The 18,736-nt window shown below is 35.5% G+C and overlaps 1 protein-coding gene across 1 annotated transcript in view; it reads left to right on the top strand.

The window, feature by feature from the left end:
- The window catches only part of LOC139590791 (sodium channel protein type 5 subunit alpha-like), a 39,757-nt gene extending 21,042 nt beyond the window's left edge, over positions 1-18,715 (top strand). The window contains 15 exon segments of the mRNA XM_071428524.1: positions 93-200; positions 551-787; positions 911-1,063; positions 1,361-1,714; positions 2,471-2,923; positions 5,127-5,241; positions 5,888-6,042; positions 8,202-8,440; positions 9,942-10,011; positions 10,152-10,406; positions 11,276-11,329; positions 12,253-12,394; positions 14,371-14,471; positions 15,266-15,530; positions 16,820-18,715. Coding sequence (XP_071284625.1) covers positions 93-200; positions 551-787; positions 911-1,063; positions 1,361-1,714; positions 2,471-2,923; positions 5,127-5,241; positions 5,888-6,042; positions 8,202-8,440; positions 9,942-10,011; positions 10,152-10,406; positions 11,276-11,329; positions 12,253-12,394; positions 14,371-14,471; positions 15,266-15,530; positions 16,820-17,964 — 3,846 coding nt within the window. The 3' untranslated portion in view covers positions 17,965-18,715.
- The last annotated feature ends 21 nt before the right edge of the window (positions 18,716-18,736 follow it).

Raw genomic sequence — 18,736 nt, forward strand, 5'->3', positions numbered from 1 at the left:
TTTGTATTGCAAGTTTTGTAATATTTGTATTGTAATTATTATATCTTCATGGTCCCCTGTTCTATTATCCTCTGCTGTCTTTCTGACCAAAGAGGCAGATCCTGCTGGACTATGAGGTCTCAATGGATGCTATCAATGATCCTGTCCGAAGACAGAGGTTAATGAGTGCAGCCACAATTCTTACAGATAATTCAAGTAAGTGATTCTTTCCTGTTGTTCCTGTGGTGATGGTGTAACTTGACCTGAGAGATCAAACTGTCACAAACACCGTTCTTTTCAAAGCCACTAGGGGAAATTGTGCTGCCAAATGTAAATTTCTGTAAAATAAATATTCTCATATCTCCTGTAACTCGCAATTACCAAGGGTAAATTTTGCCTGACCTTTATTAGTCTGTGATTAGTTTGTGCAGAATGAGCTAAACAGTTTTTTCAATGATGCCATTCTGCTCATGTGAGATTGACTTTTCAATCCTTTTAATGAATTATCATCCCATTCTTCATTCTGTGATATTCTACAAATGATTATTCACATGTCACTTTCCCTCTTTGTCTGACAGAGTCAAAACTGAACTGTCCTACATTTTGGAAAAATTTCCCTCAAAAGTATCTGATTTGGAATTGTTGTCCATTCTGGAGAGCAGTCAAAGAGAAGATGAAATTGGTAATTTTGAATCCATTTGTTGATCTCTTAATTGTGGTTTCCATTATCTTGAATACCTTGTTCCTGGCTATGGAGTACCCTGGCATGAAAGACGAATACCAACAACTGATTTCTCTGAGTGACAAGGTAAGTTAAGTCTGTATTAGATTAAAAATTGAGTTATAACCCTGTATTCATACTGGGACACTCCCATGAGGAGACAGCCTTGTTCAGTGACTTTTTTTCTGAATTTCATTTTTGTCTTCCCAGGTCTTCACCCTGATTTTTACTGCAGAAATGATCTTGAAAATCATTGCTCTAGATCCTTACTACTATTTCCAGGAAAAGTGGAATGTTTTTGATAGCTTGGTCGTTTTAATTGGCCTAGCAAGCTTTGGAACAAATCTGTCACCTTTCAGGCTGGTAATTATTTATTTTTAAAAAATTATTTTTTTTAAAGTACATGTGTTATATAGTGAAATACCCTCATATTATTTTACTGATGAATATGTTAAATCTGTTTTCTTTATTGGTAAAACAACATGAGCTTTTAACTGGAGTGATTTTAATTGCATCAAAACAATTAAAAGGCTTTCTTTGGGGAAAAATAGTGATATTACTGTAGTAAAGACATCATGGTAAATGTGGGGTCTGGCTTTCTTGTGTGCTGTGCTATCTGGGCCGTTTTAACTTTTTTTTTCCCCTGTGTTTTATTTACAGCTCAGGATCTTCAAATTGGCAAAGTCCTGGCCAGCCTTGAACACTCTTATGAAAATAATTCTACACTCATTTGGTGCACTGAGTAACCTCACTCTGGTTTTGGCAATCACTGTATTTATTTTTGCTGTAGTAGGAATGCAGATTTTGGGTGGTGATTATGGCAAAAATGCCTGTAAAATAAGCTCCAGTGGCAAATTACGCTGGCATATGATAGATTTTAGTCATTCAATCCTCATTATATTCCGAATATTATGTGGAGAATGGATTGAAACGATGTGGGAATGCATGGAAGTGGCTGGAAAAAGGAAATGTGTCACCATTTTCTTGCTCGTCCTGGTGCTAGGAAACCTGGTGGTGAGTTTCAAGTCCATTTTCAGTCCCTACTGAATGCATCCAGTTACTTTTTTCTTTGGAGGAAAACTTAACTCTTTGAAAAGTGTTCACTTTATTCTCTTTTCTGGGTGTCATTTGACATATGGTTTTGTTCTGTCTCCTTTTTTCCCTTTTCCCCTTTCGTTCTCTTTCTCACACAAGACATAGAAGGAAAATAAAATTATTCCTTCTAGCCAGAGTATAGGAGTGCAGAGCTTATCATAATTTGGTGTCAGATGTCTTCATCTTTTGTGTTGATGGGACCAAATCACCAAACTGAGTTCTTTTGATGAGTTCTGAGTTCTTTGAGTTCTTTCAATGCTTAACACATTGCCCCTATGTTATCAAAGTTTACAGAAACCAGATTTTTGGGTTTTTACTAGATGAATTGTAAATTTGCTGGCAGACAAAATCTTTTTCATCTGCTTGGTTTGTTGGTCTATATCAGATCCTTTTTGATGGTGATGTAATTAAAATTCATCTTTGCATGCTGTTTTTCTACAACTGCCTCCTCATACAATATGGACATCAAAGCATGTGAAAATATATTTGATATGCACAAACTCTCATTTCCCTCCTTTTTTTCTGCTGCCATTCCTTCCAGAAGGAGCCATATCATGCTATTGCAATATTCTAGAGTAATAGTAAATAATTTCATTATTTATTAGGGGTTAATGAAAGCAAGTCTGAAGTGTCTCTTCTGTTAGCAATAGCATCTCCAACTTACTTTATTTTAAGGTGCTCAACCTGTTCATTGCTTTGCTGCTGAGTTCATTCAACATTGATGGCCCAGAGGGACAAGAGGAGCCTGGAGAAGGGACTAAATACCAGATTGCCATTGCACAGATTCACAAGAGCCTGAAGGCTGTGAAAGACAGAATTTGGGATCACTGCTGCAAGAGAATGAGGGGAAGCCTCAGAAGAGCAGACAAAAAGAAGACTTTGGCAGAAGTTTCTGGGAAGGGCATAGAGGTTACTAATTGTCCCATGACAGATGTCAGGAAATACATAGACAACAGCTCCTTTGATATAGAGTGTGGCCATATGGAAGAGAGTTCCTCACTAGCAAGGAAATATGAAGAAATTTTGACCAGCCCCAGTACCTGTGTTCCCATTACAGCAGCAGAGGCTTACCTCAAGGAAGGTGATGATGGGCACATTTTGCACACAGCTGTAGAATACAGGAAACAGGTAAGGAATACTGATATTTGAAAAATTATTGTGACTTGCTATTGCATTTGCAGGGAATGCCCCGACGAAGGACGGAATGATGAATCTGACTCCATGTTCTCAGAAGGCCAATTTATTGCTTTATAATTCTATATTATATTAAAGAATACTATACTAACTATACTAAAGAATACAGAAAGGATACTTACACAATGCTAAAAAGATAATAATGAAAACTCCTGACTCTTTCCAAAGTCCCGACACAGCTTGGCCCTGATTGGCCAAAGAACCAAAACAACTCACACCAGAATCCAATGAAACAATCACCTGTGGGTAAACAATCTCCACATGAGCACAACACAGGAGAAGCAAATGAGATAAGAATTGTTTTCCTTTTCTCTGAGGCTTCTCAGCTTCCCAGGAGAAAAATCCTGGGTGAAGGAATTTTTTTCAGAGAATGTGAATGCCACAACTTGCATCTGTAAATACAATCTCAAAGACTCAACAGTAAATATTATCCTTTCTGTCATCTCTGCACATTTACTTTCTTCTTACAGTAAAAGGGCTACCAAATAGTCTTGGTTATTCAGTGATATGTTGAAGATTCACTTTTTCATCATTCTCCTCAATGACAGCCAAAATTCTGCTTCTGACTGTTTTGTTTCCATTTATTTCTGTCAATTGATAAACAAAGCTCGATCAAGACATTCTTTCTTTTTGTCTCCTTTGCCTTGCACCTGGATTTTTTGGAAGGCAGGCCTCTTGTGTTCATTATATGTTGCTTCTCAGTTGCATGGAATCCAAAGAGAATGTAAACAAAAGCTATACCTTAAAAAATAAATTCTTGGTATTATTTGGGGGTTTTTTAATCACCTGCTCACCTCCATGGTACTTTTGACTCCCCTTTATATCTCTTGATTTTGTTGTGTTGGGCAGGATAAAGCTCAAGTCTTTCTGCATGTGAGTGAGACATTTTTACTTCCATGACAGCTGTGCAGAGGCATTTAGGAATACTGGAGACATTTCAGGTGTCTGTCACATCCACACAGGATTGTCAAATATGGAACAGAAGATATAGGAACTCTTTTCACAGAATCAAAGAATTGTAAGAGTTGGAGGGATCTTTTTTGGATGGATTTGTATGGTTTTGGTCATATTAGGAAGCATTATCAGTGCAGTCTCTTTGGACAAAATGTCAAAGAAGCAAAAATCACTGATCACCCTAGAATCATCTGTGGCTGTTTCAAATGTCTTGCCCATAAGCATTTGATGTCACAAATTCATTCCCTGCTGCAGTGGAATCTGGTATTTCTTGGAATTTGTAGGGTCAGAAGGACTGAGGACTGATTCTGATCACTTAGATCTTCTGTCTATAACTGAAAGCATAAATCTTTTACAAGCATTTTAGGAAAATTATTCATTTATTTGTAAAAAGAAAAACTTACTAGTGAAAGATTCTCTTCTCATTGAACCTACATGATCTTTAAGGCCCCTTCCAAACCAAACACCCAAATAATTCTTTGATTATATGTGTCTAAACTTCATGGATATTTTACATTCTGTTAAATAATTTTGCCTTTCAAGAATCACTGTCAGGAAAAAAAAATACGTGGAAAATCAACTGATTTGCATCATTTGCATCATTTCATGCAGGGAGACAAATTAAGACACAGAGAACAGTGGCGGAATTCAAACAGCTTCAATCAGAGTTCTGGGACTTCTGAAACGGCAAACTCATCCACAGTAACACACCCAAAGAAAGATCAAAAAGAGGTAATTATAAATTTTATCATTTTGTATTAATATGTTGGGCCTTCTCCTCTTCAAGCCTTTTGATACATGATTTGTATCTCTAAAGATGAACTGTCTTGAAGAAATCAGAATTTTCTCTACAACTGTAGCATAATATTTTCTAAACATTTACCTTCCTTCAAGTCCACTGTAGATAACTTAAAGAAACTAAGAAAATTATTATTATTTATTGTTAAAATAAAGTGATGGAAACAAAAAGTAGGGATTGGCTATTTCTGTCCTATTATTTATAATTTATTTTGGCAGTTCAGCAACATAAAGATAATTTATACACTGCAAATTTCTTTTGGAGAGGGAGAGGAGATTATAATTTTCATTTATTTTAGGTTTGTTACCCTTATTAATGAAAAGCAAATAAATTCTTTTCTTGAATTCCTAAATTCTTTAATTCTTAAATTCTTCTCCTTTGCAGAAATATCATTCTGTTCGTAGCTTTTCTGAAGCCAGCACTGTGGATCCAGTTGTTCTTCTGGAGATGTTTTCCCAGACTAAAAACTCCCAGCTGCCTAAGGACTGCTTTGTAGAGAGTAGGAGTCTTTTTTTTTTTTTTTTTTTGGTATTGCACTAATGCCAAATGAACCAGTGTTCAAAAATATCCCTTTGGAGTATGTCCAGATTATCAGGAACTGTTTGTCTGCTCATCCCAGTGTGGATATCTGCCTTTGATCACCTGAGCTTCTCCTTGGACTCTGTTGGTTTAATCCTGCTGCCTTTACAGGTTAATGAAGAGTGTTTCTGGCACAGGGCAGTGAACAGAGTCCAGATGCAATGTCTCTGCAGTGCAATAAAGTTAAATAATTAGTAAAAATAATAATTTACTGACCTGCTAGTAAGGCAATATTTCTTTTCAAAATAAAAAAGGGAAAAAATGCAGAAAATAAACACATTTTTAGATAGAAGCAAAGGCTTCTTTTGTGCCCACAAACCTTTCTGCAGAAGGACACAAAAAGATGTCTGGTATTCCATGGATGTGTTGCTTTATTAAAAGAGATTATTTTGGCATAAAAACCTTTTCTTTGGCTTCAGATCATTTCAATAACAGCATCTCCTCATATATAAAAGAACATATTCTTCATATAATATGTAAAACGACTTTTTTAGATGTTTTATACTTTTTAAATCTGTATCTCAACATTTTCCCTTGAACCAATATGCTGTTCTCTCTCTTTTCAGGTTGTGTTGAGTGTTTCCCATGTTGTGTAGTGGATACCACCAAGTTTCCAGGCAGAACTTGGTGGAACTTTAGAAAAACCTGCTACAGAATCGTGAACCATAGTGGGTTTGAATATTTTATGGTTTTTATGATTGTGTTGAGCAGTGCAGCACTGGTAAATTTCATTTAATTTCTCCACTTTTGAATTAGTTGTTGTCAGTAAAGGAATAGTATTGAATTGATTTCTCCTACTCTGACATTCCTTTCCCCAGGGAGAGACAAGAGTGTAATAAATATAACCTTTAGAAGTTATAGTGCTTTCCTTCACTTGGATAAGATATTTAAATAGATGGATTTAAATATATGGAATCATAGTTGTTCATTGAACATAGTTCTTCACACTTTTGTGTTAATTACAAAGCTAAACCAGAGTCTGATATTACTTGGGATAGCTTGAAAAAAATAATAGCACTTCTAAATTTGTAAAGCAGACTAACTACTCTGAAAAAATGTAGATTGAAAATCATCCAAACATTATGATCAGAAGCCAAAAGTGAAGGTGGCTGTAAATTGGCAGGTGAGGTAGTGTTTTATTGCTACCCTGATCATATCAATTTCTACTGAAGAATAAGGGAAGAATTATTTTATTTGAAAGTATATTCACTGTCTACTGAGAGTAACTTGTTCAATAAAATATTATATAATGCAGAAGGAACATAACCAAATAGTCTGAAGGTGAACTATGTGGCAGATGTCAAAATTTCCAATTAAAGTCAGTTCTGTGTACATTACATTGAGGTTGTTCCATGAACTGTAAATTTGAACTGTCTGCTTTAAAAGTCTCAAAACCTCCAGGGGAACTCCCTGGTGTCTTGGTTTGAAAAGACAGGTGTCTGCTAAGGAAGCCTCCTTTGAAATGGAAAATGTAAACCCACTCCCTCTGAATTATTATAATTTTGAAATTAAAAGGCTCTCAGGCAAAGACATGGGAATAGGAATAACAGTTCTTTAATAGGAAAATTAAAATAAAAATGCAGTGATACAAAACAACCCTTCCAGAGTCAGAAGAGGAGCCATCCCCCTGTGTGTCAGGGGGTGGCACAGCCCCATCCCATGGGGGCTCAGCCCTCCTGCAGTGCCAGCTGTGGCTCTGCTGGAGCAGGGATCCTGCACAAGGGGGGAGTTTTCCTCTGCAGCTCCAGGGCTGCTGCAGATGGGCCTGGGCTCCCTCTGGCCATGCAGGGCAGCAGAAGCTGCTCCTCTGGCAATGCACTGGGCAAAGGCTGCTGGGCTGGGCCAGGCGCAGATTGGATCCAGGGAGGAATGCTTGGCTCCTCCCCTGGGCGGAGCATCTCCCCATGGGATGCTGGGATTGGCTCAGCCCTGCAGGGACACTCAGTGGCCATGGACAGCAGAGATCTCCTGCAGGGAGGATTGGCTGTGGGAGAGATCAAGAAAAAACTGCCCCATGGACAGAGAGAACTGCCCCAGCTCTGACAGATGGCAATAGAATACACACCAGCCACATCTTCTAACCTAAGACACCTGGAATTCCAGTGAGGGCTCCTTTGTGTTCATGGGGAACCAAAGTGAAGTAAGGAAGGAACCTGAGTTATTTTTAATGTCCTGTTGAACAAAAAATTAGTTGATACCCAGGTGCAAAATAACAAAACAATAACAATTTCTTGTCATCAAAGATGATTTGCAGTCTTGAGAACTTTCCCATTTCTAAGATACACTTGATCTCTTTCAGAAAGGGACATGTTAATTTTACAAAGTTTACAAGTTTATAAAGTTTACTGATATGAAATTTTCTGAATGAGTATGAATGAGCACCAGACCACCCCACATGTCCATGGCTTGTAGTCAAAATAAATGAGATGGTAATCATGGGAGAATGCTCAGAAAAGCAGGGGAGATGTGGATGAAAGGAAAATTACAGACATTGCCAAAGGCTTGGTGAGAAAATAATGCAAGGTTAATGTAATCAATTCAGGCTTTTTTGTGAAGAGTTTTAGATCAACCTTTTCAAAATTATCAACTACATTGGGAAGTCAAAATTTTTTAGCCACAACTGACCCTTGTTAGACATTTTTTGAAGTGTTGAACATAAAAACTTGAAAGTATGAGATTTTTCAATTAGTGTGAAAATGAGATTGTAGTAATTTAAAAATTTACCTTTTTACTTTTAAGTATAAAAATAAGTGGTGGTTGTCAATAATTTAATATGAAATTGTTATAATAAGCCAAACTATTTATTCTTGTGCAATTCAAAAATAATCTTCCATTCATAAAACTATTGACCTGTTTTAAAACTGAATTCTGAAATTACAGGCATTTGAAGATGTTCACCTGCAGGAAAAGAAAAAAGTGAAAATTATCCTAGATTATGCTGATATCATATTTACCTACACCTTTTTTACGGAGATGCTTCTGAAATGGGTAGCTTTTGGTCTGCACAGTTATTTCACAAATTCTTGGTGTTTGCTTGACTTCATCATTGTGTGTGTAAGTATTATACTCAGCTTGTCATACATTTTAATTTTTGATATTTTCTATATAGAGAACTACCTGTAAATTGTGATTATGAATTAATACATGTCTTAAAGACAGTTTCCAAAACATAAAAACCTTCAATCCAAAAGAGGTTTTAGGACTTGAAATGGAAATTGTCAGCAATAATCAAGAAGTTGCTGAAGGAAATTTTATTCGGTATCACCATCATTGAGGACCATGATGGTTCTAAAAACCTTTTCAATTGTAGAGAGAGAGTTCAATTAGGGATCAGAAATAAAATTAAAATAAATTGATTAAGACAATAGAAAATGTGAAGCTAATGACAGTTTGGAACTAGATGATTTTAAAGGTTCCTTCTAACCCAAACCAAATCTGGGATGCTGGCATTTGGAAAGAGAAAAAAAGAAAGAGTTCCTTCCTTGAAGGAGAAGAAATTTAGATGGCAACGACAGTTGAAAAACATGGTTGGAAAAATAATTTACCAGGGAATTAAAGATAGGGAAGTATCTTTTGCTTTGTATAGCCCTAAAGACAAATGCTGGAATTACCAAGAGTGAGGTAAGTGCAGTGTTCAATACATTTGCTCTGAATGTAGAAAATGTTAAATATTATAATCTTGCTGTATAAAAATGAAACATTTTTCTTGTCAACATCACAGTGGGACTGTTCTGAAGTTAAATATTTTAGAATAAGAATGTCTAAACTGCTAACTTGTGACATCAGAGTAGCTTTTGATAGTCAGCATTGAAAGTTGTGAAGTACTAGGAAATTTCAAAGAAAGATCTAATATTATGACTATTTGTAAAGAATGCTTGAGCAGTTACAGTTTTCTAATGTGAATAGCAGTCCAAAACAGAGGATAAGCATGGAAATATCCAATGGCTGAACATTGAGGCAGCAAATTCAAATAAGAAGGAAGAGACAAATCATGAACAATGAAAAAACCTAATTATTGAAATTATTTTAATGTCTTCATTTCTCTCTTAGAAATAACAAAAATGAACCAGATATATTTTTTTAGAAAAAAAATTGTTTCCACATCCCCATCCTCTGTTATAATAATAAATTCCTGTATACACTTTTGAGAATAACTATGTAGAAAATGAGAGTATTTTATCTGAATAAACCTTTCTGGTCTGGTAGTGTATGGCAATATCATAGTTACCAATTTGATTGTTATACTAGTATTAAACAAAATTATATCAACTGTTTTTAAAAAAGTCAAATTAGAATTAATTCCATTTTTTTCTTATGTTAGAAAAGAATGAGGTAAAATTATATCTATCTATATATTATATTATATTATAATATATTATATTCTATTATAAATTATATTGTTATGTATATATCAACTTTAAATATGTATTTTCTTCATTTGACTTAGTGGTGAAATATACTGTAACTTTCATCTCAGGACTGTCTACTAATATAGACAAAATAAAATTTTGTATGCCATTTAATGATGCCAGTTCCAATTCAATGAACACAGCTGTCCTTTGTTTCCTGGGGACGAAATTCTGTTTCTGAAAATTCCTCACCTTGTTCTTCTGGGACCAGCCTGAAATCTCTCAGGACTTTCAGAGCACTGCGGCCTCTACGAGCTTTGTCAAGATTTGAAGGGATAAAGGTAAATATATAGGGGGAGGTCTGGGTTTTTATATGGATGAGAGTTTTTAATAGATACAGAAGAAGTAAAAATCAGTAGCTTCTTGGGAAAAGTGATCTATTGAATTCAATTAATGAATTATTTTTGTTAATTTCATTCAGGTTGTTGTGAATGCACTCTTTGGAGCCATCCCCTCTATCTTCAACGTTCTGCTCGTCTGTGTTGTCTTTTGGCTCCTCTTTAATGTTCTAGGAGTCAAATGGCTTGGAAGCAGATTTTGGAAATGCACACACAAAGAAGAAAGTACTGATCACATTCATGGCAGAAATGATTGTCTTTCCTTCAATGGGACATGGACAAATAGTGCTGTAAATTTTGACAATGTTGGCATGGGTTACTTGGCCCTTCTCCAAGTGGTAAGTTCTGTAAAAACATGTTCATTTTTGTTTTTCTCAAGGAATGGTTTGAGCAGGCCACACCACTGTGGTTCTATTTATCTCACTGAAACTGGGTTTTTTTTAGCTCCCATTAATATTTTCCTCATCTATGAGCTGCTCACCTCCTCCTAAAGAACACTTGGGCACATGCAGCCTTATGTTAAAACCAAGAACTCCTTCACAGCTTTTCAATTTTGTTTTAAATTTCACTTCCATTTTAATTTTGATTAACAAAATAAGCCCGAAATAGTCCGCCTGTTACTGTATTTAAAGTTATTCTTGTTTTCTCTAATTCATAGTGGAGAAGAAAGAAAACTCATGGACCAATTTATTTAGAATTCTGTGTCTTCTTTTGTTGTAAAAATCCTGAAGTGTTGGGGTGCTAATTCACTGAGCTCCCTAATACCCAACAAAGGAGAGAAAGGCTTTGTTAAAAAGTTTCCATTATCCCTGTATCTTTTCTAGATTAAGTTCTTTACCTGGATCCTTCAGAATGTTCTATGATTGATAAAAATTGCAGGATGGAACCATCTGTTGTTTTGTTAGAAATTGTTTTTTTCCTTTTAAGTTATATTTGCTAGTTGAGCTGAAACTTTTTACAAAAATTTCAATTTAACAGTAGTTAGCATTAAAGCATTTGACATGAATCATGACTTTTCTTTTGTTTTCTTTTCAGGATAATTTTGTCTCTGCAATAAACTCCAGTGAATCATACTTCCAAACATATCTTAGAATTGATGCATACTTTTTACAGCACACTTCTTATTTTTTCCACAACTATTAACACATTTATATTAGCAATAGCTTTTCTTTTTCTTAGTTGTAACAAACAATGCATTTTCTTTCAGGCAACTTTTAAAGGTTGGATGGATATTATGTATGCAGCAGTGGATTCACGTGAGGTATATCATTGAAATGAAATTTTAGTTTTTTCCCTTTCCTTCTTCCCTTTTCTATCTATACAGTAAATTTTTCAGCTTTGTTTGCAACATCAGGTCAAAAATACAAGTGGATGAGTTTATCCAGCTGCACAGTGAAACAATAATCCTTGGAGTACCAAATATCTGAAACTTAGGTAAAAGAAACTGGTCTCAATAGAGTGATACCACACAAAAAGAGGGCAAGATAATATATAATTTTTTACAAGTCTGATTTGGAAACAGAATATGACTGTGCCTCTGAAGCAAATTCTCTTCCTTCTTAAACATGTGCAGTAGAACTGAAACAGCCTTCAGCTTTATCAGTTATTTGAGGTTTTCTTCCCTACATTTGACACCCTCACTGTTTCTTCCCCATTTGCATGTCCTGTTTCTCACTCTCATACTAGCAGTGAGTTTTAACTTTTCTATATTTAGTTGACTTTGCCTATTTTCTTGCTCATTCCATCACAGTACTCTTGACTATAGTTAAATAGCTGCTAAATAACAATATTGTTCTTTGTATGGCTGGTTTAAATTGTTTCTTGCCTAGGATGGCATCCCAAAGGAGGGAATTCACCATTAGGTTTAATCCTGTTTTTCTAATTAGAGCATTCACAGGATCCCTTCTAATTGGAACTGTTTATTTATTACTAAAAAAAAATTGCTAGAACAGGATTTGGCTTTGTTTTTCATTATCTTTACAAACAGTAACAAGATAGAGCAAGACAGTTCTACTTATACATCTAGATAAAGGCTTAAATGTGCAGAAATAATTTATCCTTCATGATAACAAAAAAATCTGCTATAATAAATTGGAAATGCTAAAGCTGAGATTATTTAATTTTTATCAATATTTTTTTCTGGTTTGTTTTTTGTTTTTGTTTTTTTTTTTTTAATTTTAACAGATTGGTCAACAGCCACAGTTTGAAGCACACTTAAGCATGTACGTGTTCTTTGTGGTTTTCATTATTTTTGGATCTTTCTTCATGCTGAACCTTTTCATTGGAGTGGTTATCAGCAATTTTAACCAGCAAAGGAAAAAGATAAGTACTACATGGTCTAACCCATGGTGTCCTGTAATCCCAATTTGATTAAGTGAATGCTGGCTTGACATCTAGAGGTCTAACATTGTGAAATAAGTGTTTGACTAGATAAATTTAAAATAACATTTCAAACCAAGTTTTGAAAACAGGAATCCCCTCTTCCTCAAGGTTTTTACCTGTGAATTCTATTTTCCTGCCAAGTCCTGAATTTGTTCTAAGTAGAGGACAAAGAGGAAGGAGAGAACTTCAGTGTTGCCACTGAGTAGCATTAGAAATGAGAAATCAAAAAAGTTACCTAGACTTTGCTACAGGAGAGTGGAATTATTTTCTTCTGCTTTGAAGATTTGCTTTGGGGAACAGAAAACCCCTTTTTGCTGAGAGTGAACACCTCACAAATGTGAGTAGGGTAATCAGTCATGGAAGAAGCAGTCATTGAAGGAGTAACCTCTGCTTTCCTGATAAAGAACCTTGAAAAGGTCTTGTCGATAGAATTTCTTCTAAAACTAGCTACACTTTACAAAGTCATTCATCTACAAAATAAACCTACATATTAATTTAGTGAAGTTTTAAAAAAATTCTTCATTGGGATCCAAGCCATGACCCCAGGAGGAAGCTGAGTAGAAATTTAAAGGCTGCTTAAAGCCTATGAAGCAATGACTGCTTCCACTTTTCTCCTCCTAGTTGTTATATTCCCTGTTCTTGTTATTCAGTAAGAACCGGAAGGCAAAACCTTAGAATGGAAAATGCAGCAAAGAAAAGCAATAATCATCTCTGCCTGGAATACTTCCCCTTCCTTGTGCCAAGTTTATTTATCAATTGAGTCCTGACTCATTAATGGGTTTAAAGTGTCCAGAATATCGGGGGAAATTGGGTCAATTAATCCACTTGGAAGTCTTACAACAAATAAGCATCTTGCTCATTGAAAAAATAACAGAAAAGCAGACCCCAACAGGAGGTTTACAATTTCAAGGTTCCCATTGGAAGACAGAATTTGTACTGGAATAATTTATTGTTTCCATAGGCTGATTTATGCACCAAGTGTCAAAGCATCACTGCCTTTGGTAGAGAGAAATAGAAATAAAATCCACAGGAAATTCTTCTGTTCTCTGAATTTGGACAGAGAAAAGATGTGTAGGGATTGAGGAACAGCAGTCCAACTTCACTGTAAGAATATCCTTTTATAACAAAGTCCCAGTTACAATAATCCAAATAGATAAAAAGGTTAAGTAGTTGATAAGCTTGAACATTTGCTAGAAGTTTATGTGAATGTAACACTTTTTTTCTTAGCACATGCTGTAACTGACTTTTTTTTTTTTTTTAATTTTTCTCTTTCATTTCTTTTCTGCTTCTTTGGGCTTTTCCATGAGATTCCATGTAGAGAAGTTAAGCAGAGTTTTCAGAGGTTTAGCTGGAGTGATTCCAATTGCAGGTGCCCTGCTGAACATTGTTTTGTGTTTGTTGTACAAAGTGCTGATCGCTCAATGCTTTTATGATGAGTGATTTCTGATTACTGGGTTCCAAGTGGTTGCTCAGTAATACAGGTGGTGTGGATGATAATAAGAAATTCATTGCCAGGAACTCCCCACAGAACTTGGTCCCAAAATTCTTATTCATCATACTCTATTTACTTGCTAGTCCAGCAATCTACTTCTGCTTCTGCCTTTCCCAAAAATATAAAATATTCTTCTTCTTAATTAATCTTACGTAATTTTTAAAATAGGAACTAGATTTGCAAAACTTTGAAAAGTCTCTCACACTTGAGGGAACTGACTTGTGATCACTGCCTGGACTTGACTTTCATGATCAACTCAGATCAGATCAAAGATCAAGGGGAAAAGGAGAGATGGTGAAGACACATTTGGTCTCTGTGCTCTCTTAGGTCCTACTCATGACAACTGTAACTTACTGTCTTTAACATAAATTTGTCAGTATTAATTTGACTTCATCTGAACAACAATTTTTTTTTTTGTCTTTACTTAGGTGGGAAAGATCTGTTTTTGACTGAGGAACAGAAAAAGTACTATAGTGCCCTAAAAAAACTTGGATCCAAGAAACCCCAAAAACCCATCCCAAGACCAGCGGTGAGGCCACCTTAAGAAGAATATGACAGAGGATATAAAGAGGATGATATTTAAACTCAGTAGCCAGGAATTGGGAAATAAACCTTACATTAGAGCCCCTCATCTTCCTCAGTCAATATAGTATTTAGATTTTACTCTCTTTTATTTAAAAATTCTATCCAACACAGTCATCTTTGAGGGTATTAATTAAGTGAATTTACAACCTATTTATCACCTACTCAAATGTACAAACTTTTAAAACCAGTTCTTATTAAATATTTGATATTCATAACATGACCTTGGTTATTTAATTTGCATGATGTTGCTTCTGCAACTAGATTGGATTATTGCAGGTTAGAATGAATAGAGAGCAGCACATGCCCCATGGCTGTTATTTGCTTTTAAATAATCTTATGCTTTATTTCTTACATTTTCTTAAATTGAATTCCAGGCCTGTCTTTGCACAGTAACTACTCAGAGTTTTTCCTGCTTATGACATTTTAATTAGAATTGCTTATCCTAAAATATCTGCTTCAATAAGTATTTCTATTAAAGGAGCAATCACAATGTACTCTGAATGTTTTCCTGCTACATATTTTTTCCTAAGCCAATGTGTTTGCACAATGCCTGAAAAAACTGAAAATGTGGTGAGTTTTCTTTGAGGGTCTAAAGAAATCATCAAAAAATGCTTCTAGCAGCTTGTTGTTAATTTATATTATCTTAAATTCCTTTTCTAAGCACAAATTACTGATTAACATTTGAATGCAGGCTGGGTCTCAGAACTGGCATTTAGTAGTTCTCCTCTCTCTCCACAGAATGCATTCCTAGGATTGCTGTTTGACATCGTAAATCACAAAGCTTTTGATGTCACCATTGTGATTTTCATCTGTCTCAATATGATCGTTATGATGGCAGAAAACAACGACAAAGGCACCAAGGAAGTTCTTAATAAAATCAACTATTTTTTTGTGGCTGTATTCACTGCAGAATGTGTCTTAAAAATACTGGCCTTAAGGCACTACTACTTTGGAAGTGGCTGGAACGTGTTTGATTTCAGTGTTGTGATCCTTTCAATAGTGAGTAAGTATCAACCACTAGGTCAGGTAAAGTATCTTACTAATATTAAGCAAATTCTAGTTTGAAGTAACCACCTACATATGTTTGATAAACAAATTCCAGATCCATTGTACTACTTCAAACTATCTGCTAAGTGATTCCTTCTAAAAGGATGCATTTTTGTTTTCCCTTATATTTTTGCAGAGTACTAAAAGGTAAATGGAGTTTTTGAATTTTTTTAAGTATGATTTTTATTAAGGCATTAACAGAATATTAGTTTAATTCAGTGACATCTTTTTAAAGTTATCATACTTAAACTGTTGTCTAATGGTTTTATGCTTTCAATTTACACGTTGTCACAGGAAAAGAAAATTCAGGTTAAAAATACATTTGCTTCAAAAATGGGGTTTAATTTATTTTTCCAGGACTTCCCTTTAAGAAGGTAGAGTCCAGTTGCAGATTTGGAAAGCTAAGGAAAATTTGGCTGCTCAACACCATACTAAACCTGGGCAAATGTTTTTGACTGAAAAAATTATTAAAACTGGCTTGTATTTTTTTGACTATTTAAATAAGACTAGAGGCTGATCATTGACTCTGCAAAGGGTCATATACAACTCTAGTTTCTTGTACAATTTATTTTGTCCTTCCTACTCAGGCCTAGGTCATATCATATAATAAAGGATGGGAAAGAAACTGCTCTGAGTTCTCTGCTTCTTGCCTAAGCATGGTAGCCTTTTGCCATCCTGTACAACCCAGAAAAATTATGACTTCTTAACTCTTGTGTTTGTAATCATTTGCATTGCTACTGTGTCATAGAATGAGGTGTTATGGAGGATAAACACTGAGAGACAATTTTCCTTTTATTTCTTCTTGCTCTTCTCTGATCTCATCTGAGTGCCAAGCATTAGTCAAAGTCTCACATTTAGGCTTTGGCCTAAAGAAGAAGCAGCACTCAGACAGTGGCTCAGAGACAGTCCCAGAACTTCCAGCACAAGACCTGAATGGATTTTAAAGGATTTTTTTAGGTACTTGAGCAATGAATGCATAAATTCATTCCCCAAATTAGAGAAACTGGGAAGAGCACAGCTTCCAAACTATGCAGAAATCTTGATGCCTCTTTTATATTGAAAGCTATTACAATTTTTCTTTTTTTACCTAAGCTTTTATCTGAGCAGTTTCAGAATTGATTATATTGAGACCACTGTAACGTGATCAGTGTTACTGCCAACACCTAAAGCACAGAATATAACAAAACAGACATTAATTTGACTAACTTGACCTGGCAACATTTTGTTTTCCTTTTCCTTTCAAAGGTCTTGGAGTTTCTGAAGTGTTCCGCTCTTTCTTCTCCCCAACGGTTTTGAGAACTCTTCGTTTGGCACGGGTCGGCCGAATCCTCAGAATAGTTCGCCAAGCCAGAGGGATTCGAACTCTTCTTTTTGCACTGCTGATGTCCCTTCCTGCCCTAGTCAACATTGGCCTTTTGCTTTTCCTGATTATGTTCATTTATGCCATCGTGGGCATGGCAAACTTTGCCTGTCTCCCTCAGGATGGTGGGATTGATGACATTTTCAACTTCCAAACATTTTGTGGCAGCATTCTCTGCCTCTTCCAAATTACCACATCAGCTGGCTGGGATAGTCTTCTGGCCCCTGTGCTAAAGGAATCTGATAAATGTGCTCTCCAATTAAATGTAAAAGGAACAGAGAAAAATAATTGTGTAAATAAGGGCTTTGGTATTTTATATTTTGTAAGCTATGTCATTATATCGTTCCTCATTGTTGTAAATATGTACATAGCTGTCATTTTAGAGAACTTCAATGTTGCCACTGAGGAGAGCACAGATCCTCTTTGTGAGGATGACTTTGATATGTTTTATGAGACGTGGGCAAAGTTTGACCCTCTGGCAACACAGTTTATAGATTATTCTGTTCTCTCAGACTTTGCAGATGCTCTGGCAGACCCCTTGCGCATCCCAAAGCCCAACAAAATCCAGCTCATAGCCATGGACATCCCCATAGTTAGTGGAGATAAGATCCACTGCTTGGATATCCTGCTGGCTTTCACTAAAAGGGTCTTGGGAGAAGCTGGAGATACGGAGGGTCTTGAATTAGACATGGAAGAAAAGATTACAGCTGGCAATCCATCTAAAAGTTCTTACAGCCCAATTTCTTCTACCCTTAAAAGAAAACAAGAGGAAGTGTCAGCTCTTGTTATTCAAAAGGCCTTCAGGAGGTATTTGAGACAACGTTCTCTTGAAAATACATCCTTGTACCATTGTAAACATAACAGTGCTGTCTTTGGACGAGAAATACAGGACAAGCAAAGTCTTCTTGAATCACTGCTTAATGAAAACCATGGTAGGAAGGCAGATAAATTACGTCCTGCTTCTTCCATATCCCTCCCTTTATTTTATGATGGCTTTGCTGAGACAGACAGCAATAAGCTTGACACATGAGGTCACCCCTGGCTGCAGCATTTCCAGTTAAACCAATGTCACTTATTTTCAGATGGAGATCATATTTTGATCCCACAAATACTCTAAATTTAGAATAATACTGGCAGACTTCAAGTATTGTAATTGTTCAGATTTGCAAAATGCTCCTTAAAACACTTAAGATTTGAACAACTATGTCATAAATATTAGAGGAAAATCTCTAACCATGGAATTTTTTTCCTCAGCTACTGGAGTTGGTGAGTTAATTTTTTCAGCTGTCATTTTTATATGAGTTCATGTGTTTACAGAAGAAGTCTGTAAAAGATCAGTTGTAAGCACTTATTTATAAATTCACAAGGATATAGGATAAGGTATATGTCTTTAGGGAGAACCAATTTTTCAAAACAGGCTTTATTGTAGCAAAATTAAGTAATAACTGCACTTCTGTAGAAGACTCACTCAAGACACTTGAGTATAATCAGCCTCTAATTTTGATGTTTTTGGGACAATCCTCCTCCTATTATCTTTGAATGGATTTATGTCTAAGAATGTTTGAGGTGTCTTTACACAACCACCTAGAGGGATTTAACAGATCATCCTCAGTTGCCTGTGCCTGAAAGTTGTACCTAATTTGTTCTTTGTATCTTTCAGTGTATGAAAATTGTTGTAATCATAATTAAAATCAAAGAATATTGTTTCCAGAATGGAATAATTGTAAATAAAATTCCATCATTATACTTTATCCCTAGAAAGCACTACTTACTAATCTTAAAAGAAGTTCCTGGTGTATCTT

Source organism: Agelaius tricolor, unplaced genomic scaffold (assembly GCF_023055355.1).
Source record: "Agelaius tricolor isolate 1412-34295 unplaced genomic scaffold, bAgeTri1.0.p SCAF_6, whole genome shotgun sequence".
In the NCBI taxonomy this organism is placed as follows: Eukaryota; Metazoa; Chordata; class Aves; order Passeriformes; family Icteridae; genus Agelaius; species Agelaius tricolor.